The sequence below is a fragment of the Peromyscus californicus genome, unplaced genomic scaffold, assembly GCF_007827085.1.
Source record: "Peromyscus californicus insignis strain IS unplaced genomic scaffold, ASM782708v3 Scaffold_11__1_contigs__length_118956290, whole genome shotgun sequence".
Classification (NCBI taxonomy): domain Eukaryota; kingdom Metazoa; phylum Chordata; class Mammalia; order Rodentia; family Cricetidae; genus Peromyscus; species Peromyscus californicus.
The window spans coordinates 81,745,525-81,773,464 of NW_026294402.1; the positions used below are offsets into that span (position 1 = coordinate 81,745,525).

The window sequence follows — 27,940 nt, forward strand, 5'->3', positions numbered from 1 at the left end:
CAAAGCTATACTTTTAAGGAATTAAAAAGACAATGAAGGGGGTGGGGTTGCTGGAGAGGTGACTCAGTGGTTAAGAACAGTGTCTGCTCTTCAAGAGGTCCTGAGTTCAATTCCCAGCACCCACATGGCGGCTCACAATCATCTAGAACTGTAGTCCTATGGGGTCTGATGTCTTTTCTGGGGTGCAGACACACACGCAGAAAAAATATCCATATATATAAAATACACAAATAAGCGATAATGGGAACACTTGGAGCGTTTGGTAGAGATGTGAAAGTCACAGCAAGGGAAGGTGCTTAGTAAAGCGCTGCAGTAACGCACCCACCCCTGCTTTTTTGACCTGCTGGCTGCACACACCCCTGCTTTTTGACCTGCAGGCTGCACACACCCCTGCTTTTTGACCTGCTGGCTGCACACACCCCTGCCTTTTTTTACCTGCTGGAGTTCCTGTTCCCTCTGCTTATGCCTCATCTCCATCTGCTTGATCTTCCTCTCTAAGCCCATAAAGTGTTTCATCTCTGGTGTGTGGTTTTCTTTGGCTTCTCTCAGTTCTTCCAAGAGTTTTGTAATCTGCAATTGAAGTAGGAATGGAAACGTCACAATCACAAGGAAACCGTTATTCTCAAAGAGATAATCTTGAAAATCAAGAATATTTGTATAAAATTCCTCAAGTGGCACCTTGGATCCATCTAGAAATTAATAGCTGCCACTCTCACGTCCAAGAAGTAAAGTGTCATTCTAGCTGAGCTGACCCACATTCTGATTGGTTCCAGATGTCTGGACCACCTTCTCCATGACTGTTAACGGGGTACAAATGAGCTGGGTGCTTTCTTCGGCTTCCAGGTGTTAGTGACTGCTTTTAGGATTAAGAGTCCAGCTCAGTCATGCTGCACTGCAGTGTTCAGTGCATAGGAAGAACTCAGTTTTTATTTGTAAGTCTCTGATGGTCCCTACACGACTTTTTTTTTCCCCCGAGACAAGGTTTCTCTGTATAGTTTTGGTGCCTGTCCTGGATCTCTCTCTGTAGACCAAGCTGGCCTTGAACTCACAGAGATCAGCCTGGCTCTGCCTCCCGAGTGCTGGGATCATATACAGAATGGATGGTCAAACATTTCAATTTCTGGAAACTTATTTTTGCGAGTGAGTCCTGAAGAATGAGTCAGTTTTCATGTATACAATGTATAGTGTACCTCTGGGCTACATCACCAGCTCCTCATAAACTTTTCATGGCTGGAAAATGATTCTGTCATTCTAAGTCATTGCAGTCTTGGGCAACACCTGCAGTGCATTCCCGGTCTTTTGGAGCCAACAAGTCAATGAGAATTCTAACACGGCCAAGGATCTGCAGGGTGAGGAGGACCAAGAGGTGGGTGGCAGGATTCCTAAGGCAGATGCCATGGGCTTGAGTCTTCAAGGAGAACTCTTAATGGACAAACCTCAGTGAGTTAGTGCTAAGAACTTTCTAGATACCAGCCTCAGCTTATTACACTTGTTTACTGTGTGATTCCACAGAATGTAAGGGCCACAAGAGCTGGATTTTCCTGACTACTTTGTCCTTAGTATTTCTAGAACCTAGATTTTTCTGCTACTGATGGGTCCAATGCTAGCATTTTTTCCTGTATGCTGGCTGGTAACAATGGTAAAGTTATTTCATTTTCTTGGTATAAATTTGACCTTTATAATGGGAAAAACAGTACCCACTCCTTGGTTATGCTTAGAATCAAATAAACCAATCCATGTACTTAGCATTGTCCATTCAGACCAAATAATATAAACTTGTTCCCACTATTGTCAATCTTGTTAAATAAATGGTGTAAGAAACAGCTAATGGAGCTATACACTGACAGAAAAATCTATTTCAATATATTCTCCGGTGAAACAAGACTTTTAAACCTTTAAAAACCATGCACATACACACAAAGGACTGCACCGCCACACTTTTTGTACCCCTGTGTGAACAGAAAAAGGTGTAGCAAAATATATTTCGGGGCAGTAGGGCTACAGCTGATTTAACAGCTTCTAATTTCTAACATCTAATATTAGTATAAAATAATATAGTGGGCTGGGTGGTGGTGGCGCACGCCTTTAATCCCAGCACTCGGGAGGCAGAGCCAGGTGGATCTCTGTGAGTTCGAGGCCAGCCTGGGCTACTAAGCGAGTCCCAGGAAAGGCGCAAAGCTACACAGAGAAACCCTGTCTCGAAAAACCAAAAAAAAAAAAAAAAAATAATAATATAGTGAATATTAAATCCATGCTCAGTAGGTATAAAATAGTATCAACAGAAGCCTCAGTTATCTTAGTAGTTAATAGTTATTTTAATATAGTAAGTGGGTGTTTTGTCCAGATCCTGTCACTGAAGGTGGAGTCACAAATGGTTGTGAGCCACCATGTGGGTGCTGGGATTTGAACTCAGATCTGGAAGAGCAGTCAGTGCTCTTAAGTGCAGAGTCATCCCTCTAGTCCCTGTATGCTGATTTTTGGGTCCTGCAATTTTTCTGAATTTGTTTAAAATCACTTAACAGTTTTTTTTTAAATGGAGAATGTAGGGCTTTCAACACATAATGCCACATCACTTGCAAATATAGATCATCTACCTCTTCCTTTTCAAGCTGGATGCCTTCCGTTTCTTTTGCCAAGATTATATTACTAAGTAAGAGCGGTGACAGTGGCTATCTTTTTGTTGTTGTTCCAGACTGTAAGGGAAAAACTTTCATCCTATGGGGTGTTTTACCAGGTTTACTGTTTTGTATCAAGCCTAACCATTCTTGCATCTCTGGCCGGAGCTTCAGCTGATCACCGTGTCTGAGCACTGCAGTGTCTGAGCACTGCGATCACCGTGTCTGAGCACTGCAGTGTCTGAGCACTGTGGTCACCGTGTCTGAGCACTGCAGTGTCTGAGCACTGTGGTCACCGTGTCTGAGCACTGCAGTGTCTGAGCACTGTGGTCACCGTGTATGAGCACTGCAGTGTCTGAGCACTGTGATCACCGTGTCTGAGCACTGCAGTGTCTGAGCACTGTGGTCACCGTGTCTGAGCACTGCAGTGTCTGAGCACTGTGGTCACCGTGTCTGAGCACTGCAGTGTCTGAGCACTGTGGTCACCGTGTATGAGCACTGCAGTGTCTGAGCACTGTGGTCACCGTGTCTGAGCACTGCAGTGTTTGAGCACTGTGGTCACCATGTATGAGCACTGCAGTGTCTGAGCACTGTGGTCACCGTGACTGAGCACTGCAGTGTCTGAGCACTGTGATCACTGTGTCTGAGCACTGTGGTCACCGTGTATGAGCACTGTGATCACCGTGTCTGAGCACTGCAGTGTCTGAGCACTGTGGTCACCGTGTCTGAGCACTGCAGTGTCTGAGCACTGTGATCACTGTGTCTGAGCACTGCAATCACAGTGTCTGAGCACCGTGATCACTGTGTCTGAGCACTGTGATCACTGTGTCTGAGCACTGTGATGTGCTCTTGAATTCAGTTGCCAGCATTTTCTTGACAATTTCTGCATCTACACTCAGTGCAGATACAGGCCTGCAGTTCCCATATTTTGTCGTTTGGTTTGATATCACAGTAATGGCTTCACAACAAGGTTGGCAGAGTTCTCTTCATTTCACTTTCTTGGATTATTTGAAAAGGAACTGGAAGAATTTTTAAAATAAACCTTTTGTAGAAACCTGGGTCACTGGGTTCTCGGGTTTAGGCAGCAGACTAAGTTACTGCTCCGCCTGTATTACTCTTTGTTGTTCTTCTTACATTCCATACTCCTTGACTCGCTTTTGGTGTGTTTGCATGTGGGATCTTATCACTTTTTTGGGCCTACCAGTTTTCATATAATTATGCATAGCCACTTCCTTATGGTCCTTTAGAACTGCGTCAGATCAGTAAAATCTCTCCCTTTTGGTCTTTGGTTTTTTTTTTTCCCTTGGCAAGTCTAATGAAAGGTTTGTCAGTTTTGTGTTTTGTCAAGAAAGCACTTCAGGAATCTTTCGTCTTGGTTCTGCATGCTTTCTCTCTGACGTGTACATTTGCCCTAGACAAGCTCTCAGTGCTCTTGCTGTGGCTGCAGAATTTCATGTTGTCCTTTCACGTCATGTTTCCAGAGCGAGTCTTTTGATTTCTCTTTAACATCTCCACTTTACAATGTGTCATCTGAGAGAAGGTTGCTCATTTTCCACATTTTGCGTATTTTTGTTGTTCTTTTTGTTGACATGTAGTTTTCTGTGGTCTAAGGCTATATAATAAGATTATAATTTTTGAAAATACTGAGACTTGACTTGTGGCCTAATGTATGACTTACCTTGGAGAATGTTCTTTCTGTTGCTGGATGAGATGACTTTGCCCCATAGTGTTTCAGTTCATGTTTTCTTGCTGGTCTCCTGACTACATGACTTGTCAGCATTGGAGTCTGTCCCTTTAGCTTTATGGACTTCAGCGGTACTGTGCTGAGTACCTACACCTTTACAACTGTTGTGTCTTCTGGTAAATCAGTCTGCTATATCACCATGCAATGACCCTTTGGTCTCTCTTTAGTTTCTGATTTAAAGATAATAAATAAAGCTGTTTTGGCCTATGGCAAGAAAGCTTACAGCCAGGTGGGAAATCTAAGCAGAGATACAGAGAGAAGAAGGGCGGAGTCAGGGGAGACACCAGCCACTGCTGAAGGAGCAACAAGATGTCTCCAGACCGGTAACGCCATGGCCAAAAGCAGACCAGTAATCCCACAGCCATGTGGCAACATATAGATTTATTGAAATGGGTTAATTTAAGATGAAAGAGCTAGCTAGCAAGAAGCTGAAGCCATAGGCCACACAGTTCGTAATTAATATAAGCCTGAGTGATTATTTTATAAGTGGCTGCTTTATAAAGGGGACTGGGGCTAGACTACCAAGCAGTGTCACCTCTCTCTGCTGGCTTTGGGTCCACTAGGGGCCTTTGGCTTCTCTGTCTTTGTTGCTTGGTTGGTGCTGCCAAAGTCCCACCCAGGAATAGCTGTGAATGCATCTATAGGTCCAGCTGGAGTCCACCTACATTCCACAGTGACTTGAAACAATGTCTCCAGAAATATCATTCTCACCAACTGTGTTGTAACAGGTCTTCAGTCATTTTGGGAAGGAACTCTGGATTTTGAGGGGGCTGCCTCTTTATCAGTTATGCTTGGGAAGCCTGTACTATAAACAGATCTTCAGTCATTTTGGGAAGGAACTCTGGATTTTGAGGGGGCTGCCTCTTTAGCAGTTATGCTTGGGAAGCCTGTACTATAAACAAGTTAAGCTACAAGACTTCCTAGTTAAAGATGCATGAAGGTTGATTGTATAAGTCACATTAAAACAGACTTGGGTTTTCATATCTAGATTGATTACTTTTAGAAAGCAGACTAAGTTACTAATGATTTTTCTACACTGACAGACTTCTAGGTTATGTTAGTGTGTGCATTTGTTTGAAAAAAAATCTATACATATATTAACAAAATTGAAATCCCTAAAAAAACTTATTTAGTCCAATATTTTGGTTATTTCTTACCTGTTTCTGTAGGATTTCTTCTCGAACTTGAGAAAGTGCAAAGGATTCTTGTTTACCCTGCAGCTCATTAACTTGACCTTGGAAATGTTTTATAAGTACCTAGGGAAATAGGACAAGTAGGGTTAGTTTACCGCCACACATCCCGGAATGCGCACGACCTTGTCTGATCTTGGAAGCTGAGCAGAGCTGGGAGAAGAATTTGGTTCTTAAGGCTCCCCCTTGAATACTATGTAGTTAATATAAGCCAGCTCAAGACTGAAGCAAGCCTTTGGAAGCAAACCTTAGTCAAGTGTGAGTTTGGAAGTGGATATCTTCATACTTTGTGATTAAGAAGGATGTTAGATTATTAAATAAAGATAATAGTCATAATCTCTGAACTAAAAATGTCAGATCATAATTTTAGACAAAGGATTGGAATCCATGAACAGCTTTCCATCAGACATTCTAAGAACGTGTGGAATGCCTAGCTCTCTACTCTGTGACACTACACCTTCACTGTTCTAATGACAGGCGGCAACTGACTTCCATGGAATTCTACTACATTTATCATCTCAGGAAAACACGTTATCTCTGTTACTGTGGTATCAGAACAACACTGCTCTCACTGTCCCAGACTATCCCTGCAAATCATTTGGGTGCAATGGCAGCTGCCTCTGACACCTGGCCAGGATCTGCGGGGCTACATTGGATGATACTTTGAAGAATACTTTAGAAAAGCATTTAAAATACTTCTTACTGCATTATGAGAACTGTCCCTACTTCCTTACATTTCATCCCCCGAGTGCTTCAACACGCACTTGTAATAGGGCATTTCTCAAAAGGTGTAACAACATTTTTATATCTGAGAATTTACAATGACTTAAAGATACTCAATAACCTGCCCCTGTTTAAATTTCCCTAATGAAGGATTTGTTTGTAATTATAATGGTGGGAAGTGGTTACAGGTAGGAGAGATGGCAGTAAGTTCTTGAAGCCTCCCCTTAAGCTTGTCTTAGGAAAATAAAAACCTCCAGGAAGGATGAGGAGCAAAATAAACACTCAGCCTCATTCACTACTGCTTATGTTTCCTGTTTTTTTTTTTTTTTTTAAAGTTGTTTTCATCCTAATAGTACAGAAAACGGCCACAGGGCAGCTCTTTTCAGACAGTCTGAGTAGATGATGTACCTGTTAGCCAAGAAAGAGATGCTGATGGGTTATCAGCATTCCCCACCACAGCTGTTGGAAAGCTGTGCTTCCCATGGGCTGGAGCTGTATGTCTCTGTTCATTTCTTTATCACTAGTGCCTCAGTGACTGGAGCAGTTATTTGTTCCATGATGAAAGGTAACAAGAGGAATAATGTGTGAGGACAGCCACTTGTCATTTGGGACTTGGGGTGGAGGGAGGAAGGTCAACATGCAAGTTCAAGTGATAAGGTCCCACTCAGCTAGACATATACGTCAGCTAACTGTGACAGCCTCTGGAGAGGAAGAGCTGAGAAATGTAGGGACAGTCTGTATAGACACTTTATTTATAGGGCGTAACTTTAAGGTAAAATGTTAAAAATATGGTAATGGTATCTCCACTACATGTATAAAAATTAAGTCAATAGTTATTTTCCATTTGTATCATCAACCTGAAAAAACAAAGTTAAAACATTTCCAAATTAAATCATGTTCTAGCAGTAGTCTTAAAAACACACTATTAACGTCTAAGAAGGACCAGCTACCTCTTGAGTTGTGATTTTTCGAGTCAGTTCAGCTACTTTGGAAGAGGAGTTTTCTACTGCATTCTGGCAAAGGAGTTTCTCTATTTCCCTCTGATGAGACTCTTTGAGGGACGCAATGTGTGCTGCAGTGTCGTCCTTGACCCTATGGAACAAACACAAGATAACATGTAGAAGTGACTCTCACACCTCTAAGTCAGGAAGCCCAAACCGTACTCAAGGCCTGGAAAAGAAGGCAGTACAGGGGATTACTACTGGCTGCAAGTGAGGTGTGTTCAGCAGCATGTTCTGAGCTCCTCCAATCACTCACAGGCTAGCATTTTCTACGTTTTGTAAGAGTAATGGGTTTAGAAAAGTGACGCACAGAGGTCACACCAAGGGTGCAAATCTATAAACAGTCTAGCCTGAGATCAAGTTAAGCACAAATGGAGTTTAAAATTTGAGCCTTCCACTCTCCTCCATCTGAAGCTATATTCTCCAGCACTGGAGAAACCGGTTTCAATATGGTGCGGCCATGTTGACTTAGGTGCTAACACTGCTGTCAATCAATCAATAAAATAAGCATTGTGGGTGCGACTCCCATGCTTATCCTGCCGAGCGAACCCAGGTAGTTGTAGGCATGGGCATGCAAGGGCAGTGCAACCTTCTCTCTGCTCTTTGGGAGCTACAAGGCTGGTGATAACTAACACTTCTGTAGGAGTTGTGGGTGGGAGCAGGCGATTTTCTGAGATGTGCCAAGAAGCGTTCTGTGGAAGAAGCAGAACTTCAAACAACGGAGCAAGAGGCACAAAGAAACAGGGCAAGTTAGGCACAGAGATAATATGAGAGTGCCTATGGGATTTGAAATGCTAAGCAGAGAAATTTGGTGTTTTTTTTATGGAAGTGGGGAGTTATTGAAGGACACAGTGACCAGATGACCATGACAGCATTTCAAGAATATATTTTAAAAGCAAGATGACTGGGAGAGAAAGAAATGAAGATAGGTAGGAAAGTATGATGTACTTTTTAGTACAGAAAGGAGGGTAGTACAGGTGGGGACATTTATAGGCAGTATCCTATAGACAATGAACTCAGGCAGTAAAGGAGATAAAACTGACTGGCAGTTGGAATTAATAGTTAGCAATCATGGACAGGCATGGGAGCCTGCGGGGAAGAACTAGTTTATGAGTGAAGCAGCAACTTGCCCGCCACCCCAAAGACATGGCTTGGATTGGCATGAAGGTTTCAGTTCATCAGAATCTGGTGTTTCATCAGGTAGAGAATCCTACACTGAAAATCCTCTATCTGCACATACTGCTACCACTACATACACATAATATAATAAATATTATTTTTTAAGGCAAGTCGCATGTATCCCAAGCTGGCCTCTAACTTGCTACGTAGTCAAGAATGACTTTGGACTTCCGATTCTCCAGCTTCTACCAAGTGTTGTGTGTTAGGAGGACATGGGTGCACTGAACACCCTGTTTCTGTGCTGGTGGGGATCAAACTCAGGGTTCTAAGTATGCTAGGCCAGCATTCTAGCAACCAATCAACTACAGTTTCTTAAAATGTTGTTATGAATGTGTTTCAAAGTCATTATAGAGAAAATATGCCTTATAATTAAAAAAGCCGTGTTCCCATGTACTGAGGAACAGTTTAACCTCTCACCTTCTCATGGAGTTTTCAAATTGGTATACTGCTGCTTCCGAGTCCATCTTCAGCTTATCTCTCTCTAAGACCAATCCCTCTAGTTCTGTTTTCAATCTGTAGTTTTCCTGTAAAACCTCTGAAACATCAGAGTCAGTAAAGGTGTGTGGGTGGTACAGTTTGGCATCTAGGGTTCCAGGGAAGGAATGTGCATTCCCTCTATGTGGGTGCAGAACTTCTTTCTTTGGCTTTTTGGCGGACGTTTCCTCCCTGCTCCTGGGGCTCTGCCTGGACAGCATCATCCTCCGCTCCTTCTGGAGCCTCTCCACAGTTTTCGAAAGGTCTTGGATCTCTCTCCCTTTGGCGGCCAGCTCTTCATTGAGTCTTGCCAGCTTTGCTTTCGCATGCGCCTGCTCCACCTGGAATTCTATGGACTGGAGGTCCTGGTCCTCCTTGCCAGCCTTCTTGTGTTCTAACTCGGCATTTTGATGCTTAAGCACATCGATTTCTGCTTCCAGCTTTCTTATGGTGACCTGATGGGCTTCCTTTACCTCCCCAAGTTCTGTCTCAAGGGCCTTAAGCCTGGATGAGCTGTTGTGCTGGTTCTGTGGCGCTTCCTTCAGTCTGTGGGCAAGCAGCTGCTCCTGCTCCTCCAGCCGCTGTTCGTACTGGATCTGAGGAAAGAATTCAGGTCCTATCAAAGCCCCGTTAAACACGTCATTACTTACAGAAAGCCCGCAAGTGTCCTCTGTCCAGACACTCACATAGTCTTATGTCTTCAACTTTCTCTGAAAATCAGATGTACTGAAGGTTTATTCTCTGAAGGGTGTAACTATATCATTTAAAAATTGATTCATATATATTAGGTAACACAGGTGCCTATGCAGCCCTCAGGTGCTTAGCATTTTAAAGTAAGTTTACGAGCGGTGCGTAGTGGCACTGGCCTTCAACCCTGGAACTTGAAAAGGTGGAGGTAGGAGGGTCAGTTTAAGATCTGTTGGGGCTACAGTGAGCTCAAGGCCAGCCTGAGATACCCGAGGCCCTGTCTCAAAAAGAAAAAAGTAGTTGAGGCTTACTAAAGCGATAGTATTGACACTTTATGCTGTTAACTAATTCAATTAATGTTAGCCTGTGATGCTGCTTCTCCATGCAAGCTGTCATACCCAGAGTATAAATATGTAAAGCAACTGGAGGCACTGAAGTGTCTGAGAAATAGTACGTTTTCCATTTGTTTTGTTTTTTGAGAGAGGGTCTTGCTGGCCTTGAACCTGTGATCCATCTTCTTGCTTCTACCTCCTGAGAACAATACCTCTTCAAAACAGGGAGTGCAACAGCTTAGAATTTTTATACTGGACCTTTAGTGCAACGTGAAATATAAAGAATAAACAGTTTATTCTATTTGGAGTCAGGTACCAATGTTTGCTCATTTATGAGTATTTACTGAGCTACAACTTTATACCAGGCACTGGGCTTGGTTCCAATGACCTTCAGCTGTGATTTCCAACAGACAATGGTCTGGGGGGGGAGGAAAGCAATACACAGCTGCCATGTCTTATGACACTTGCAGTGAAGCTACCCAGTACAGTGGCAGAGGCACGCTGACTACTGGGAAACCAGAGGAAGGTGCGGAGACTGCATGGAGATGTCACATTTACATTTGGTCTTGAAGACTGAGTAAACATGGGGTAAGCAGATACAGAGCTACCCAGGAGCAGAAGCGGGATATGTTGAATGTCAATGTCTACTGAAAATCAGAAATGAAAGGAAGAAGGGCAGGAGTGGAATGGGGGTAGGGAATTGTAAGAGGAGGAAAATTAGTGTAGGTAGGTAGGTTTATATACACAGAAACAGGGTAGTAGGTTAGAGTTCATACTTTAGAGTCCTGATTTGTTCAGTGAACTGTTAACAATAATTATAATCATTTAGTTGAATGTTTGTGTGGTAGTAGGTATGTATCTAGGTACATATGGTAAGATGACACTTGATCCTCCTAGTATTTTAATTAGTGGCTAATTGATTAAAATAGTTGTTAAGTATCTAGTCTGGGTATTTGATGTGATCACACAGAAATTGTTCAAGGGGTATCAACAAACATGGATGGCACCCGACTAGTACATACAAAGCCCTGAGTCTATCCCCGGAATTACCACTTAACAAGGGATGGTGGTGGTATGTGCATGAGATGTGCAGCTGGGGCAAGAGGAGCCTGATGGAGCTGGAGTGAACACTTCCAAAAATCAAGAAGGAACTAATCAGAGCCGGATGCAACAGGCTTGCAAAGCAGCACTAAAAGCCTTTAAAGACGGGACCCCACAGCCCTGGGGCGCATCACTCTCACAAAACCGTACTTGGAGAAAACCTGCCTTAGCCGAGCTGGGCTGCAGAAGAAAAGCATAGCGGATACACCATGACCTGTTTCATTCCTGGTCTGTTTTGGCACTTAGGTTTTGATTTACTTCCGTGCCACAGAAGAATGGAAAATCTAGGAATTAAATTCCCGGGGAAGGATGCTCTTCAGTGACCCATCCCACCTCTGAGGTGGGTGCCTCTGCCTCATCTCTTTACCCACACCAAACTAGATGAACTTCAGTGGAAACATTTTGACAACGGCAGTGTCTTCTCTCCTTTGCTTCTGAACATACAGCAGAGATGTTTTAATCTATTTTTCCTGACCTATTTTCCTCTGACTCTAATACTGACAGGGGTGCATAAAGATATCTTGTGCAGAACTTTAAGTCTTTGAAGAAAGATATTGAAGAAGATATCAGAAAATGGAAAGATCTCCCATGCTCATGGATCAGTAGGATTAACATAATAAAAATGGCTATCTTACCAAAATCAACCTACAGATTCAATGCAATCCCCAGTAAAAATCTCAACACAATTCTTTACAGACTTTGAAAGAACAATACTCAATTTCATATGGAAAAACAAAAACCCCAGGATAGCTAAAATAATCCTATACAATAAAAGAACTTCTGGAGGTATCACCATCCCTGACTTCAAGCTCTACTACAGAGCTATAGTAATAAAAACCACATTGTATTGCCATAAAAACAGACAGGTGGATTAATGGAATTGAAATGAAGACCCAGATGTAAAGCCACACACCCATGGACACCTAATTTTTGACAAAGAAGCCAAAATTATACAATGGAAAAAATAAAGCATCTTCAACAAATGGTGCTGGTCTAACTGGATGTCAGCATGTAGAAGAGTGCAAATAGACCCATATCTATCACCCAGCACAAAACTCAAGTCCAAGTGAATCAAAGACCTCAACATAAATCCAGAAACACTAAACCTAATAGAAGAGAAAGTGGGTAATAGCCTTTTACACATTGGCACAGGAGACCACTTCCTGAACAGAACACTGATAGCACAGGCACTAAGATTGACAAGAAATGGGACCTCATGAAATTGAAAAGTTTCTGTAAGGCAAAGGATACTGTAAATAGGACAAAATGGCAGCCTACAGAGGGGAAAAGATCTTCACCAACCCCATATCTGACAGGGGGCCGATTTCTAAAATATATAAAGAACTCAAGAAACCAGACATCAACAAACCAAATAATACAATTTAAAAATGGAGTACAGATCTAAACAGAGAATTCTCAACAGAAGAATATCAAATGGCCGATAAACACTTAAGATGTTCAACACCCTTAGCCATCAGGGAAATGCAAATCAAAATGACTCCAAGATCCCATCTTATACCTGTCAGAATGGCTAAGATCAAAGCTACAGCTCATGCTGGAGAGGATCTGGAGCAAGGGGAACACTCCTCCATTGCTGGTGAGAGTGTAAACTTGTACCGCCACTTTAGAAATCAGTGTGGCAGTTTCTCAGAAAACTGGGAATCAATCTACCATTAAAAACCAGCCATATTACTCTTGGGTATATACCCAAAGGATGCTCAGTCATATTACAAGGACACTTGCTCAACTATCCATGGCAACTTTATTTGTAATAGCCAGAACCTGGAAACAACCTAGATGTCTCTCAACCAAGGAATGGATAAAGAAAATGTTGGTACATTAATACAATGGAGTATTACTCAGCTGTTTGGAACTAGAAAAAAGTCATCCTGAGTGAGGTAACCCAGACAGAGAAAAACAAACATGGCATGTACTCACTCATAAGTGGATATTCGCTGTAAAATAAAGGATAACCAGGCTACAATCCACAGTCCCAGAGAGACAAGGTAACAAGGAGGGCTCGGAGGGGGGGGGGGGAATGCCTGAATCTCCCTGGGGATTGGAAATGGAAGAGATTTTGTGAGTGGACTGAGGGAGGGTGGGGATGGGAACATGAGTAATCAGGTTGTGGGGAGGGCACAGAGGGAGAGAGTACTGAAAGATACTGGAAGGTGGTGGGCATTTCAGGGTCAAGTTAAAACCTAAGGCAAAGGAATCTCCTAGGAATCTACAAGGATGACCCCAGCTAAGACTCAAAGCAATAGCAGATTCACAGCCTGAACTAGCCATCTCCTGTGACCAGATTGGTGCCTAGCCCAATTGTCAACAGAGAGGCTTCATCCAGCAACTGATGGAAATAGATGCAGACCACAGCCAAACATTATGTGGAGTTCAGGGAATCCTGCAGAAGACGGGGAGAAAGAATTGTAGGAGGCAGAGGGGTCAAGGACACCACAAGAAAACTCATAGAATCAACTAACCTGGGCTCACAGCGGCTCACAGAGACTGAACCAATGGGAGCCTGCATGGGACTGACCTAGGCATTCTGCATATATGTTACAGTTGTGTAGCTTGGTCCTCTTGTGGGACTCCTAACAGTGGGAACAGGAGTAGTCTCCTACTTTTTTACTGACTTTTGGGACTCTACTCCTCAGACTGGGTCACCTTGCTTACCCTTAATACAAGGGGAGGTGCTTAGTCTTATTGCAACTAGATATGCCATGTTTTGTTGATACTCATGGGAGACCTGGCCCTTCCTAAACAGAACTCGAGGAGTGAATTTGGAGGATTTGGGGGAGGCAGGGAGGGACTAAGAGGAGAAGGAAAACTGTGGCCTGGATGTAAAATAAATAAAACAATTAATTAAAAAAAAGATATCTTATGCTTGATTATTCTGTCTGTAATAGAAAGGAGTTGCTGACAGAGCTCAGAAAGACACGATGGACCTAGATTTCTTTTCTGTGGAACCACACTGGTGGGCAAGGATGCTCGGAGTTGTTGGTTAAAGTGGGGGCTGGGAACGACCTGCTCCCCTGCTCCATCTCCGCTACCCTGCACTTACTTACCTTCATCTTCTGAAACTGCTGTTCCATGGTGCGGAGGCTTTTCTTGGCTTCTTCGTCTTTGCCCTCCAGGTCAGCTTCTAACTTTTTTATCCTTCTTTCCATAAACTCCACTGTATTTCTGTCTACTGAATCACCAGCGGCCGAGGCAGCCAGTATCAAAGCAGGTAAAGAGTTGGGGTACCTTCTCTTCAGAATTCCTTCCATTTCTTTAACCTATGAAAACATGTTAAACATATGTAAGTTGACAAATATGCATGAAGAAGCAGTTTAATATCTAAGCTTAGATTATGCTACACCATTCACGTCGAGGATGTTACATCCTCCCTCCTGAGTCAAAGGCACAGGAGTGCAGTCATTTCAAAAGATCACCTTCTAACATCTAATGAACCTGTTCCACTTACAGAGATCTTACAGACACTGAAAGCACACCTTCATTCAGCCTTTCCGTTTTATTGGTAGTAGTCTGTCTGGAGTACAGGGCTCTTGTTCTGCCCGCTGACCACTTCATGTGACGGCGTTCCTAGTACTGATCTGCACAGAGCAGGCGACGCACCACCGCAGACACAGAACTTCCTAAGCACCTGCCTCTCTAGGATGTCAGCCCTCCCTGCCAAGGAGACTTAACATTACCCTTTAAAAGAAAAAAAAAATATACATGTATGGGTGTTTTGTCTGAGCACCATGTACATGCATTTCTACGGGGTCAGAAGATGACATTGAATCCTCTTGGGACTAGAGTTACAGACTGTGGTAAGCTGCCACAAGGGTGCTGGGAATCAAACCTGTGTCCTGTGCAAGAGCAGTGAGTGCTCTGAACTGCAGAGCTATCTTTCTCTCTCCTAAAATGACCTTCTTAAAGTCTTCATAAAAGACTACTTCACTCAATCTAAAAACCAAAGACAAATTTAAGACTTTTCTGTAAGCGAGTGCTGTTCCCCAATGCATGGAAACAGCAGCTTGGTATTACAGGCGCCTGTACCTGCTTTAAAATGGTATTATGGCCATGACATTCTGTAAACTATGCATTAAACCCAACAGTCTCTGTTTGAACACTTCCCTAGCCCATGAGCATGCAATAATACATATCTGAGACACAATGCAGCACAATGGTTAGGGTCATGTCTGGTTACTGTGTTCCTCACAAGAGGACTTTGGTCCCCTCAATCCAAATTTTTACTTTATGAGTAAAACAAAGACAGCAACAATATTAACTCTCAGGATTCACACAAGGAGGATCAACTCACTTTCCTCTTGATAAGCCTTTGCAGAGTACCAGCATATAGTGAACATTGATAAATGCTGACTTTTAGTATGAATTGGTCTAAAAAAACAGACTAACTTTCCTAATTGCTGGAGCTCAAAATCCTATTAGCAGACAACACAACTCATAGTAGAAATTTTAGGACATACCATTTGCAAAGTCAGCAGTAAGCATTACTGTTTTTTTAAATGGCCTACACTCATGGTATGTATCAACTGAGATCTATCCAGTCACATATTAGAAATGTATTTCACCAGGACAACATTCAGATCTGTTTCCTCTAGTATTAACAACCTAGTTATCTGAGTGAATTAGTAATTAGGGCAGATATACATGCCACAAGTATTAAAAAGAGAACTAGATTAAAGTATTTTAAATTAATATATTTATTTTAATATTAAAAATGTCATATCATGACAGTTAAACTATGATATAGTCCATTAAAAGTATGAATAGATATAATGTAAATTTTTCTTATAAAGTACATCCAATTAGCCTAATTCTTACTTATGTTCTATTTAGAAAATACATTTTACTTACAACTGATCTACTTCAGAACATAGCTTGAAATGAGTCTAACTATACTGTGATATACTCTGGCTAGAAAGCAGATGTTCAGGCATAAACTCTTTACAAAAGGGCTCAAGGAGACAGAATAAGTAAGCATATCAGATATGTACATGTAGTAGCCTAACTGAAAATATTATCAAAGAATATTTTCAAAGATATACCCTAAGATGGATAATCGACAAATGTTTAATCAAAGAGTGTGACTTTTAAACAGTGCGTTTCTGGCCAACATGGAGCCCCACGCAGGGATGGGAGAGGTGGGGAGACAGTGTGGGTATGCACCTGCGCTGGCAGACATAAGCCTGTCGGCCTGGAGTGCTGTTCCTCAGGAGTCGTCTTAGGAGACAGGTTTTTATAGGAGTTTTCCCTGGGGTCGGGGCTTGTGGACTGGGCTTGCTGGCTCGATGCCCTGTACACCCCAGGGCTCCTCTGTTTCTGCTCCCTCCATTGCTGGGATGACAGCCGTATGCTACCGTGCCCGGCTGTCTCTGGAGGCCCTAAGGATTGAACTCACTTCTTCATGTTCACATAGCAAACACTTTAATGACCCAGCCAGCGCTCTAGCCCCACTGTTGGAAGTCTCATACACATGCTAAGCATCCATTTCCTTACTCCTACACATCCAGTTGGACATGGTCTCTCTTTAGGAGATCATCTAATGGACTTATTCCTTTGTCTCCGCCCTCTCCCAGTTCTGGACAGCTGTTTCTACACGGGGCAATGGAAACTCTATGCCCCAAAGACAATCCGAGCACATTTCCACACTACACTCCCTTTAAAATATCTCTCACTCTTCAAGACACTTCTCTTGGCTCTCAAACCAAATTCCTAAGCCATACCTCTTAATACCAGAAAAGGTCCTGTGAAAGTAACAAAGTTGAATTTTTACTTAGTTTCCTTCCTGCTAAAACCACTCAGCTCCGTGATGACCTCACAGTCTTGGATTTGTGATGAAATAATAGCGTCTGTTTAAGTACCAGGAGGTGATTACACAAGTCCTGTTCCCTCATCAAAGGCTAGAAACATCATACTTTAATATTTAGTTACGAATATAAATGCTACATAGGGTGCTTTCAAAAGAAAAGGAAATTGTCTGTATTCCTCCAAAGCTACTTCAATAAAAGATTCTTCATCTTAAGAAGTTCCACAAGAAGAGTGTAATAAAGTCTTCTTGCTACAGCGACCTTGAGGTGAATATTTGTGATGCCCGGTCGGGAGCAAGGTTCAGGCTGATGGCCAGCGGGCCGGGAAACTGAACGTTCTTTGTGTACCGTGTTTGTTTTGTAACATTTCCCGAGTGTTAAGCACATATTCCAGATTCTAGGCTATTTCTTCCTGTACTCCCTTTCCACCTATTTTTTTTTTGTCAGGATATGGGCTAATCTAAAAGAAGCGAAAGCATTTTGCTATGTTTCTAAGATTGCCCTGAATTCCTGGGTTCAGGTGACCCTACTGCCTCAGCCTCCCAAGAAGGAGTAAAACTCAATACCCAATGTCCTAAATGTCTGCTTCCATCTTCCTAGAGTTTCCTAGAGCTGACAGGCAAGGGATCTCTCATCAACAGGTCTCCGTCTTCCGACTGAGAGCATTAGCCTAATGTGCAGATGTGAGCATTAGCCCGGGTTATGCAATCTCTTACACACTTTATTGCGGGCACTTTAAGGCTTTCCTCAATAATTCAGTCTGTATATATTAAAAGTGCTTCAATAAACATTCCTCTTTCATATACTTACCTGCCGCTCCAGATCCTGAATTCTTTTGGCATCCAGAGCTCTTTCCTTTGAGCGTAACCTCTGCTGAGTAGTTGGGCTCCCAGACTCAGTTTTCAGTTTTTCAATCTGTCCACAAAGGGAGGATGCGGTGAGGCACGAAGTGTATTTCCAACAGCAGGAAAGCATCAAAGGTGGGGGATACATGATGTTAACTCATGAACTCTCTAACAGACACGGATCGAGCTATCCCTTTGTTCCAAGTGTCTCCAAGGTGCAGCACTGGGGGCAGAAGAGGCCCGCAAACAAGAGAATCTGGATCCTTGCGCTTGTCGAGGCAGATGGTTGATAAGCCAAGTAAATCAACAAGTAAAGAAAATCACTTTACAGAGAGACAGGTGCTATCAGCAAGACAGAATGGAGTGAAAGGAAAAGCATGGTCGGGGTGGGAGGAAGTTCTAAGAGTAGAAACTTTTTTGATGAGGAGGAGAGAATGAAAAATCACGGACAAGGCAGCAAGTGGGATGAGTCTGGAGGAGCTGCGGGTGTGGCCGGAGGGAGTCAACGCACGGAGTGTCACAGAGGAGGTGCTGAGTCAGGCCCCTACTAGTCAGGCCATGTGGTCCCTACAGGCTGTGATAAGTAGCTGGTGTTTATCTACAGTCTATCTAAAAAGACTAATCATCTAAACTCAAATCAAAACCCAAACTAGCTGTAAGTTCAGACTTTAAGAGCACGGGTTTGGAGCTAGGCATGCAGGACCATGTCAGAGCAGGTGCAAGTCCCTGGACTCATCTCCAGTTCAGGAGACAAAACCAACAGTAAGGGACCAGTGACAAAGCCACACGGGAGTGGCACCACAGCTAGAGGCTCATGTACAAAAGTACCTCGAGTTTCAGCTTCTCAGCTTCTTCATTGGCCTCTCGGAGACGAGCTGCATCTTTATCTAGAAGCTCCTGATTCTCAGCGTACCACTGTAACCGCTTCTGCAGACGACTGACTTCTTGTTTATGTGTTTCTTCTAAGATTTTTATTTCATATAATTTTTCACCTACACAATAAAATAACTCAATAACCTGAAAGTAATTTTTCAAAATATGGAAATAACAAAATTCCAATATTAAATAAAAAACCGATGTCTATCTAATGAAAGCATTATGAAGACGCGAGAGGCATGCACAAATTATCTACACATCAGTGTCTAGTTCAGTCCTTTAGTAATGGAGACAAGAGATTGTGTTCATTATCCAAATCTTCTATGGCTGTCTAGAAATGTGTGATTGTTTCCCACTGACATATGAAAATAAGTTGCTTTCAGGGGAAAAATAAATAGATTGAAGGAATAATAAAAGTAATGAATGTTTATAGTTAAATAAAAATGGCATACATTTACAAGTGGCTTAGTTAACACAACAAATTTGTATGAAAAACATTTTTGAACATTTAAAATAGTTTTTAAAAGTAACATTCACTCTTCTACTTTAGAGATAAGGAAAGGGAACATGGTGGTGTTACAAGCAGTGAGAGTGGGTTCTTTGTACAGCTTTTTTACACTGAGGCCGAAGGTACTGTAGAGAGAAGATGACTCTGACCAACAGCACTCCTCTGACCTTCCCAGCCTGTGTCCTGCCGCCCCGAGCACCTGCCCAGCAAGGTGCTGAGGGTGTGCCCCCGAGCCTCCCTCTAGCCCTTTACTTCCCAGTCTCACTGTCTGGGCTGGCTCCAGTGCCATTCTCCAAAACTCTTGGTGTTTGTTTGTACCCCCCACCCCATATTAAATTCCTTTAATTCTTATCTTTCTCCCCAATTCTTTCCTGGTGGGTGCCATGCCATGTTTCTTTTCATCCCTATAAAATAATGCAGAGTTACGTGTTCACGTGGCAAATCCTCCAGAGCAGGCTTCAGCCCTGCCTTCAGGAAGCTCTCGGCCAGGCTAAAACTACAGGCCTCTAAACGACTCAACACAAAGCTATGGATTCAGTTAATGCCTGATTCCCCCTTGATGTTGCAATTATTCTAGTTAAAAATAAGAAGTATACATCATTTTATCACTAGTATCAAAGATTTCAAGTTACCGTCGGGTAAGTATTTTAATGATACCATTCAGTTTCTATTACTTGAATTCACGATTGGATCCATCTGAGAACAGAGACGGTCTCAGCTGTGCTCACCTGTGGCATAAGCAATCTGGTCTTTGGCCTGGTCCCTCTCTTTCTTCACTTTTTCCAAGTCCACTTCCAGAGCTTGTTTGTCTTGCTTCAGTCTTTTGATGTCTTCCATTAGATGGTTTTTCTCTTTCTTGACATTTGATGGAATACAAAAGTAGGTTACTTCCAAACACAATAAACAAATCAGGGGCGAGTCTCTCCTCTCATTCCATCAGGTCACATTTTATCTAAAAGGGACAGAGGGTGCTCTACCCCCAGCCATTAACTTCCTGCAGTCTCCAGCTCTGGTTCCTGTCTTCTCGGCATCACACTGGAGAGCCCTGCTCTGTCATCCTAATGTGCTCGTCCTGAAGCCCCTTGCCGGGCCGCTGCCATAACCTTACATCTAAGCATTCTCCCTCTCCGCTCTATGCCTGTTCTCACAGCAGTTAGCGGGATTAGCCTCACCCCTGCAGTCTTAGGGTCAATCCTGTACTTACCGTGACTCGGAGTGTCACAGAACCCAGGCATGACTATGACTGAGCACACTACTATAAATCTGTTCACTCTAGCCACAGAAGCCTCTTTGCTGTTCTCTGAACACCCCCGACACCCAGAGTACTCCTATCCAAAGGGTCTGCCAGGTGTCCCTCTGCCAGGCAGGTAGCTTGCTCCTTCCTGTCAGGACTACTCAAAGGAGCCCCAGGAAGCCCGTGCCTGACCGCTTTCCCTGAAGATGCAAACTTTCCTTCACTAGCACTCATCATTACCTGACTTACTGCTATATACCTAAAAGCAGATTGTTTATTTATTCATTTGTGGAGGATTCTCACTATGTAACCCTGGCTGGCCTAGAACTCACTAGGTAGATCAGGCTGGTCTCCAACTCACAGGGATCTATCTACCTGCCTCTGCCTCCTGGGTGCTGAGATTAAAGTTTTGTGCCACTATGCCTGGCTTATTTTGATAACTCTTGTATCATAATTACATAAAATATTTGGACATTAAAATAAAGGTTAAGGGGCTGAAGAGATGGCTCAGTGGTTGAGAGCACTGGCTGCTCTTCCAGAGGACCCAGGTTTGATTCCCAGCACCCATATGGTGGCTCACAACCATCTCTAACTCCAGTTCCAGGGGATCTGATGCCCTCTTCTGGCCTCCATAGGCACCAGACCTGTGTGGTACATTGACATACATGCAGGCAAAACACTCATGCACATAAAATAAGAATGATTTAAAAATTAAAATAAAGGCTAAATGAACCCTCAAGTATCCTGTACTCCATACAGCTGTCAATACTTCAGTTATGTCCACTCCTTTGGTTTGCAAAATTTATACCTACCCTACAGAGTTCAGTCTGTAGCTGGAGAAGAGATTCCTCGTAATCCCTTCTATGCCCACACAAACCTGAACCTCTGTTTTATACAGCGCTGATCTGTGTACTGATTCTTCTCACTTTCTATGAAATTAGTTTATAGTTTCTGCTTACTTTATGGTATAAGCACATGGTATGCACACATACTCTCTCTCTGTGTATACATGCATACATACATACACAAATACACATACACATACACAAATACATTGGACTTAAAATTGCCAAAGAATGTCTCACAGTAAAAATCTACAAATTCTCACAATTCCTGTATTAAACTATATTATGATTTAAAGTTAAGTCTGATAAAAGAAAATAAATGTGTTCATAAAGCATCATGTCATTTTGGATTTTATGGATATCTCAGACTCATTTCATTGTTTAATCTATGTGATCCATGGATGTCTTTTCAAGGAAATGAGCTTCAAATTTTCAAAATCTATGTGTCTTTCTGCAAATAACGTTCATTTAATTACTTTTGACTTAGAAATGCTGTCTATGCTTTGCTTACTCCCATGGGAGGCCTGCCCCTTTCTGAACGGAGGAGTGGACGGGAGGGGGTAGAGAGGGCACAAGAAGAGAGGAGGGAGGGGGAAACTGTGGTTGGTATGTAAAATAAATGAAAACAATTTAATAAAAAAAAGAAATGCTGTCTAGCGGTGCCTACTTCGATACAGAATTTAAAGTATTATTGAATTCAGCCTCACAATCAATGCTTAAATAGATAATGAATCTGCTCTAGGTTTGTGCAGATACAGAGACAGAGACTGCCTCGTGTCAGTATGGTGTATGAGGGGGGTTCTACCTGGCAAATAGGACTTTGCCTCCCTTGGGAGTCACTGTGTACACAATGAAAACTTTAAACCTCTACAGAAAGAGATAGCCACTAGAAAACGGAAAAACAGTCCTTGCTCATGAGTTGGTAGCATTAATATTGTGAAAATGGCCATTTTACCGAAAGCTATTTACAGATATAATGTAATCCCAATCAAAATCTCCATCTCAGTCTTTACAGAAATTGAAAAAAAGTTCTAAAATTCATATGGAACCACAAAAGACCCCAGATAGCCAAAGCAATCCCGAGCAAAGAGAGCACGCTGGAGGGATTACCATTGCAGATTTCAGAACATACAGATTCAGGGTGATAGAAACAGCATGTTACCGGTACAAAGTCAGACAGACAGGTAGACCAATGGTACAAAAGAAAAGATCCAAATATGAGAACAAGTAACTAGAGCCTTCTTGTATTTGACAAAGATGTCAAAAATACACACTGAAGAAAGTGTCTTCAACAAATGGTACTGGGAAAACTGGATGTCCACATGTAGAAGAATGAAAATATACCGCTATCTATCACCCTGCAAAAAACTTAACTTCAATGGATCAAAGATCTCAACATGAAACCCGAAACACTGAAACTGCTATAAGAAAACATAGGCCGTGCCCTTCAAGATACAGGCATAGGAAAGGACTTCATGAATAAGATCGTTTGTCCAGGACCTAAGACCACCAACTGGTCCCCACCTTTATCCTAGGTATCTGCGATATAAATATTTGTAATACAGTCTGCTGTCTAGATGTGCACTGAACACTTTGGGAGACAGGAGAAAAGTTACTTTTAAAGGTAACAGTCACTGCCATACTGTTTTCCTATTTTAGCACAGTGTATGTACTACAATGAAGAATTTGATTTTTTTAGGATTTATTTTTATTATTTTTAACTATGTGTGTAAGTGTGTGTGTACATGAGTGAAGGTGCCCTTGGATGGCAGAGACACTGGATCCCTTGGAACTGGAGTCAGAGGTGGTTGTGAGCTGCCTGAAATGGGTACTGAGAACTGAACTTGGGTTTTCTGAGAGGGTAGTCAGTCACATGTTCTTTACCAACAGCTGGGCCATCTTTCAGCCCTGGGAATCTGTTTGAAGTAATGTATATATGTGGCCCAAGTGCAATGCCCCTGGTGTGGTCCTTTATGATAAACGCCTGAGGAGAGGTTGTACTGCAGAGTGGGGCCATGGCAACCAGTTCCCAAGGTTTCTGTACATTAAAGTCACACGAACACTACGTGCTCATCTTAGATACTTCTTAATTTTCAAATAACATCTTTTAAAATATATTTTATTTACATATTTATTACAAGTATGAATTTTTACACATACTGGAATTTCTGTGATAACTTTACCAACCTCAATAGTTTAAATCTTATTCAACTTACCTGCACCACCCGTAATTCTGCTAGCAGATCTGTAAAACTCTGGTTTTTGATGGGTTCTGCATTTTCAACTACTTGAGACAGGAAACGATCCTTGTGCATCTGTTCTCTGATTTTGAAAATTAAAATGAAAAGACTTTAAAAAACAAGATACTCCTTTTAATATAAAATATTCTAATGAACTCACACTACATGTATCACTAGAGGAAAAAAACATTAGTCTAAAGATGAAAGTATGGACATGTTAAAGAGAAGCAGACTTGAGGGAAATGCTTATACTTTTCACGTAAGAACAGAAATACTAAGATTTTTGGTATTTAATTAATTGAAATTTAAAAACATTTGCTTCTAATTCTCAGAGAAAATGAAGTGGAGCTAGTTTTCTAGAGCTTTCTGTGTACTCCTGGTCTTACTGTTGCTGATTCTTTTCTTCTGACAAATACAAATCCCAGCTTTATACACAACAAAACCAAAAACATATCTAGACCTCAGATTCAAATTTTAGATGTTTTTGTCAAGAAATTTCTATAAAATAATATAGTCCTAATGTTCTAAATAAATTATTTAAATAATTATTTAAGTTAATTATTTATCATGGAAGTTCACTTAGTTTGGGATTTTGGAGTAGCTCTTTCTAGAAGTCAGGTAGTAAAAATGTAGTATTTTTAAAATTGTTTATTTAGCTAATAACTGACACAGAGCCCAAACTGGTCTCTAAGTTGCTATATGGCTGAGGCTGACCTTGAACTTCCAAGCCTCCTTCCTCCCTCCAGAGTACTGTGACTACAGGCACGCGCACCAGGCCTAGTGTGTGTGGTACTGGGGACTGAACCCAGACCTCATCAACTGAGCTACATTTCCAGTTCAGACAGGATCTTTGCCAGAAATCCTTATGAGAAGCATCTTGAAAGAAGATATAAGTATTTTCAAGCCTCTGATCAGCACCTGGCTTTGGGGCCACACTGACTAGGAAAAAGGGACATTAAAACTCTCTCTCTCTCTCTCTCCTTTCTTCCTTCCCTCTGTTCACCAATCAGTATAGCTGTCACTTCTGTCTACTACAGGGTGTATACTGTTCTATTTTACATGGAAGGTCAGTATATGCTAATGGATACACTTTTCATGTTATAAGCCATCTAAAAAAGGGAGCCTGTTAATAAATATGGCATTGATGACATTCATGGTCACCAAAACTTCTGGTCCCGTCCTGAACGATTGGGCATTTATGTGGAATGAGCACTGAAGTCATTCCTAGTGGAAGGCAGTGCTTTAGTATGTCCGTGTTTGTAGGTTTGGGGTCTGCTCTTCCAACAGTAGGGTGATGGACCAGGCTCTGGTGTCTACTGCTCTGTGGGGAGTGCTGGAGAGTAACAACTCATAGGTGGGTTTTTCCGCCCCCTCTGGACAAGTGACTTCATCTAAACCACAGCCTTTGACCCCAAAGACATTCTGAGTCCCCTCCCAGGTACATCCCAGCCAGCGGCACAAACTGTGGCGTGGTCTATTCTCTAGAGCTCCCTGGTGGCATCAGTGTGAAGCCAGGTTCCAGCTAAGGCCATACCCTTTACATCCTCTCCCTCTCCTTCTTCACCTTGTTTCTTTTTTTCTTTTTTAGAACTATGATTTCTTTTTCTCTTTCCAGAGTTATTCTGTTTCTACAGAACCTAAGGCCAAGCTGACAGTGTGGCTTTTAATTTTATTTTTGTACTATTAATCAATTAATCAAATCACTGTTTAGGGAATAGTTATCTACTGACAAAGACAAGTGTTCTATTTTCACTTTCTTGAAATGTCAAACTCAGATATGTGGATATATTGAGAATACTGGAGTATATACTAGCTATCAATCACAAAAAGAAAAATCCTCTGGATATGCACTGTAACAGTTACAAGACTGGAAATCAGTATACAAATGAAAACAGATACATGTAAAAGTATTTTCCATTTCTAAGAAAAAAACCCACAGCATTAATGTGGTAACAATCTGCTTAGAAACAGTTAAGTATATTCAAGAGAACTTACTTTAAAGAGGCTAACTCACTAAATAAGTTCTGATTTTCCTTAAACATTCGCTCTTCGTTTTTCTTATTTTGTTCCTGGAGATCTTTTACTTGATTATACAATCTTTCATTTTCCTTTTAAAAACAGAAAAACGATTTTTAGTTAAAAGTTAGCAGTACTCTATAACATAAAATGGAATGCTAATAGATAGATCACTTAGGTGGTCTTTAAAATTTCCTTAATTTTAATTTTACAAAATCCTTTTCACATATCTTTTATTATCTTAGAAGTCAACTTCCCTAGACATAACTCTTTCTAAATCGCTAAAAATGCGTCCTTGAAAAACAGTTACAAAATTCCCCCAAACTGAAGAGTCTGATGTCAGTGTAAATGCAGAAGGCAGAGTGGAGAAGGAGTCCACACATCCTATCACCTATGTGGTGGGAGAGGGAGAGAAAGCTCAGCAGGAAAAAGAATCAGGGGTAGAGGACAATTCCAGGAGCCTGGCTTCCAACAGTGGGGTAATTAGATATGGAACAAATGAACCCGTGATTAGGTGCTCTGACTTCCTGACCTCACTTTATATTGAGAATCTGCTGAAAACTAAAACCTTCTGAGGTGGTAACAAAAACTATGGATTATCTCAGCATGTGTGGACTAGGGCCTGGCAGATGGCATGTCAACACACACACAGAACTTGTATATTGTCTTTTGAGGGGACAGCTGACATGCTTAGGGCCTGTGAAATCTTAAAGTCCCTCTCTGTATGGCACTTGTATGGCAAGTGCATGAAGGATCTGAATGGCTCTCACTAAACTGAGGGCAGCACCTACCAGAGCAATTGCTATTGCTATTATCCTGAGTAAGCGGTGTGAAAATGCTGTCTCCCAATCTTCTCTGGGCGGTAAAGAACGGCGCTGAGCTCAGATTATAGTTGCAAAGAGAAGTTTAAGGAGCTGGAGGAATCTGACAAGAAGGGAGGCAGAGAAGGAAGCTACATCTTTTTTAAAAATATAATTTATCCATTTTTATTTTATGTGCGTGGGTGTTTTGTTTGCATGTGTGTCTGTGTGAGGATGCCAGATCTTAAACCTGTCCAGACTTATATATACCAGAAGTCCCTGCCGCTATAAACAGAGCTTACACTAAAGAAAAAAGGTTCATCCTTGGGGTGTCAGCACGTGAGTGCAGACTGATATGCTGAAAATAACAGCAAACTACTCAAAACCTGTTATAAACTTTGAAGAAAGCTAAGGAAATATGCTCATTTCTAAGGAACATGGCTATTTTTTTCCTTTTTTTTTATTTTGCAATACAGTTCAATTCTACATATCAGCCACGGATTCCCTTGTTCTCCCCGCTCCCGCCCCCCTCATCTTCCCCCCAGCCCACCCCCCATTCCCACCTCCTCCAGGGCAAAGCCTCCCCTGTGGACTGAGATCAACCTGGTAGACTCAGTCCAGGCAGGTCCAGTCCCCTCCTCCCAGGCCAAGCCAAGAGACCCTGCATAGGCCCCAGGTTTCAAACAGCCAACTCATGCAATGAGCACAGGACCCGGTCCCACTGCCTGGATGCCTCCCAAACAGATCAAGCCCATCAACTGTCTCACCCATTCAGAGGGCTTGATCCAGTTGGGGGCCCCTCAGCCATTGGTTCATAGTTCATGTGTTTCCGTTTGTTTGGCTATTTGTCCCTGTGCTTTATCCAACCTTGGTCTCAACAATTCTCGCTCATATAAACCCTCCTCATTCTCGCTAATTGGACTCCCAGAGCTCCTACTATAGAGCTACAGTAATAAAAACAGCTTGGTACTGGCATAAAAACCGACATGTAGACCAATGGAATCGAATTGAAGAGCCTGACATTAATCCGCACACCTATGAACATATAATTTTTGACAAAGAAGCCAAAAGTGCACAATGGAAAAAAGAAAGCATCTTCAACAAATGGTGCTGGTATAACTGGATATCAACATGTAGAAGGCTGCAAATAGATTCATATCTATCACCGTGCACAAAACTTAAGTCCAAGTGGATCAAGGACCTCAACATAAATCCAGCAACTCTGAACCTGCTAGAAGAGAAAGTAGGAAGTAGTCTTGAACACATTGGCATAGGAGATCACTTCCTAAATATAACACCAGTAGCACAGACACTGAGAGAAACAATCAATCAATGGGACCTCTTGAAACTGAGAAGCTTTTGTAGAGCAAAGGACATGGTCAACAAGGCAAAGCGACAGCCTATGGAATGGGAAAAGGTCTTCACCAACCCCACATCTGACAGAGGACTGATATCCAGAATATATAAGGAACTCAAGAAATTAGACATCAAAATGCCCAACAGTCCAATTAAGAAATGGGCTATAGAACTAAATAGGGAATTCTCAACAGAGGAAACTCAAATGGCCGAAAGACATTTAAGGAATTGCTCAACATCCCTAATCATCAGGGAAATGCAAATCAAAACAACTCTGAGATACCATCTTACACCTGTCAGAATGGCTAAGATCAAAAACACTGAAGACACCTTATGCTGGAGAGGATGTGGAGCT

At 42.1% G+C, this 27,940-nt stretch overlaps 1 protein-coding gene across 2 annotated transcripts in view; it reads right to left on the bottom strand.

Moving 5' to 3' along the window:
* The window catches only part of Cep162 (centrosomal protein 162), a 70,481-nt gene that overhangs the window by 2,273 nt on the left and 40,268 nt on the right, over window positions 1-27,940 (bottom strand). For both annotated transcript variants that reach the window (XM_052716074.1, XM_052716081.1), the window contains 10 exons: window positions 25,409-25,521; window positions 23,390-23,495; window positions 19,823-19,949; window positions 18,539-18,702; window positions 17,676-17,780; window positions 14,112-14,324; window positions 8,870-9,522; window positions 7,223-7,364; window positions 5,517-5,615; window positions 436-570 (listed from right to left, as the gene is read on the bottom strand). In XM_052716074.1, coding sequence (XP_052572034.1) covers window positions 436-570; window positions 5,517-5,615; window positions 7,223-7,364; window positions 8,870-9,522; window positions 14,112-14,324; window positions 17,676-17,780; window positions 18,539-18,702; window positions 19,823-19,949; window positions 23,390-23,495; window positions 25,409-25,521 — 1,857 coding nt within the window. The remainder of the gene's footprint in view (window positions 1-435; window positions 571-5,516; window positions 5,616-7,222; window positions 7,365-8,869; window positions 9,523-14,111; window positions 14,325-17,675; window positions 17,781-18,538; window positions 18,703-19,822; window positions 19,950-23,389; window positions 23,496-25,408; window positions 25,522-27,940) is intronic.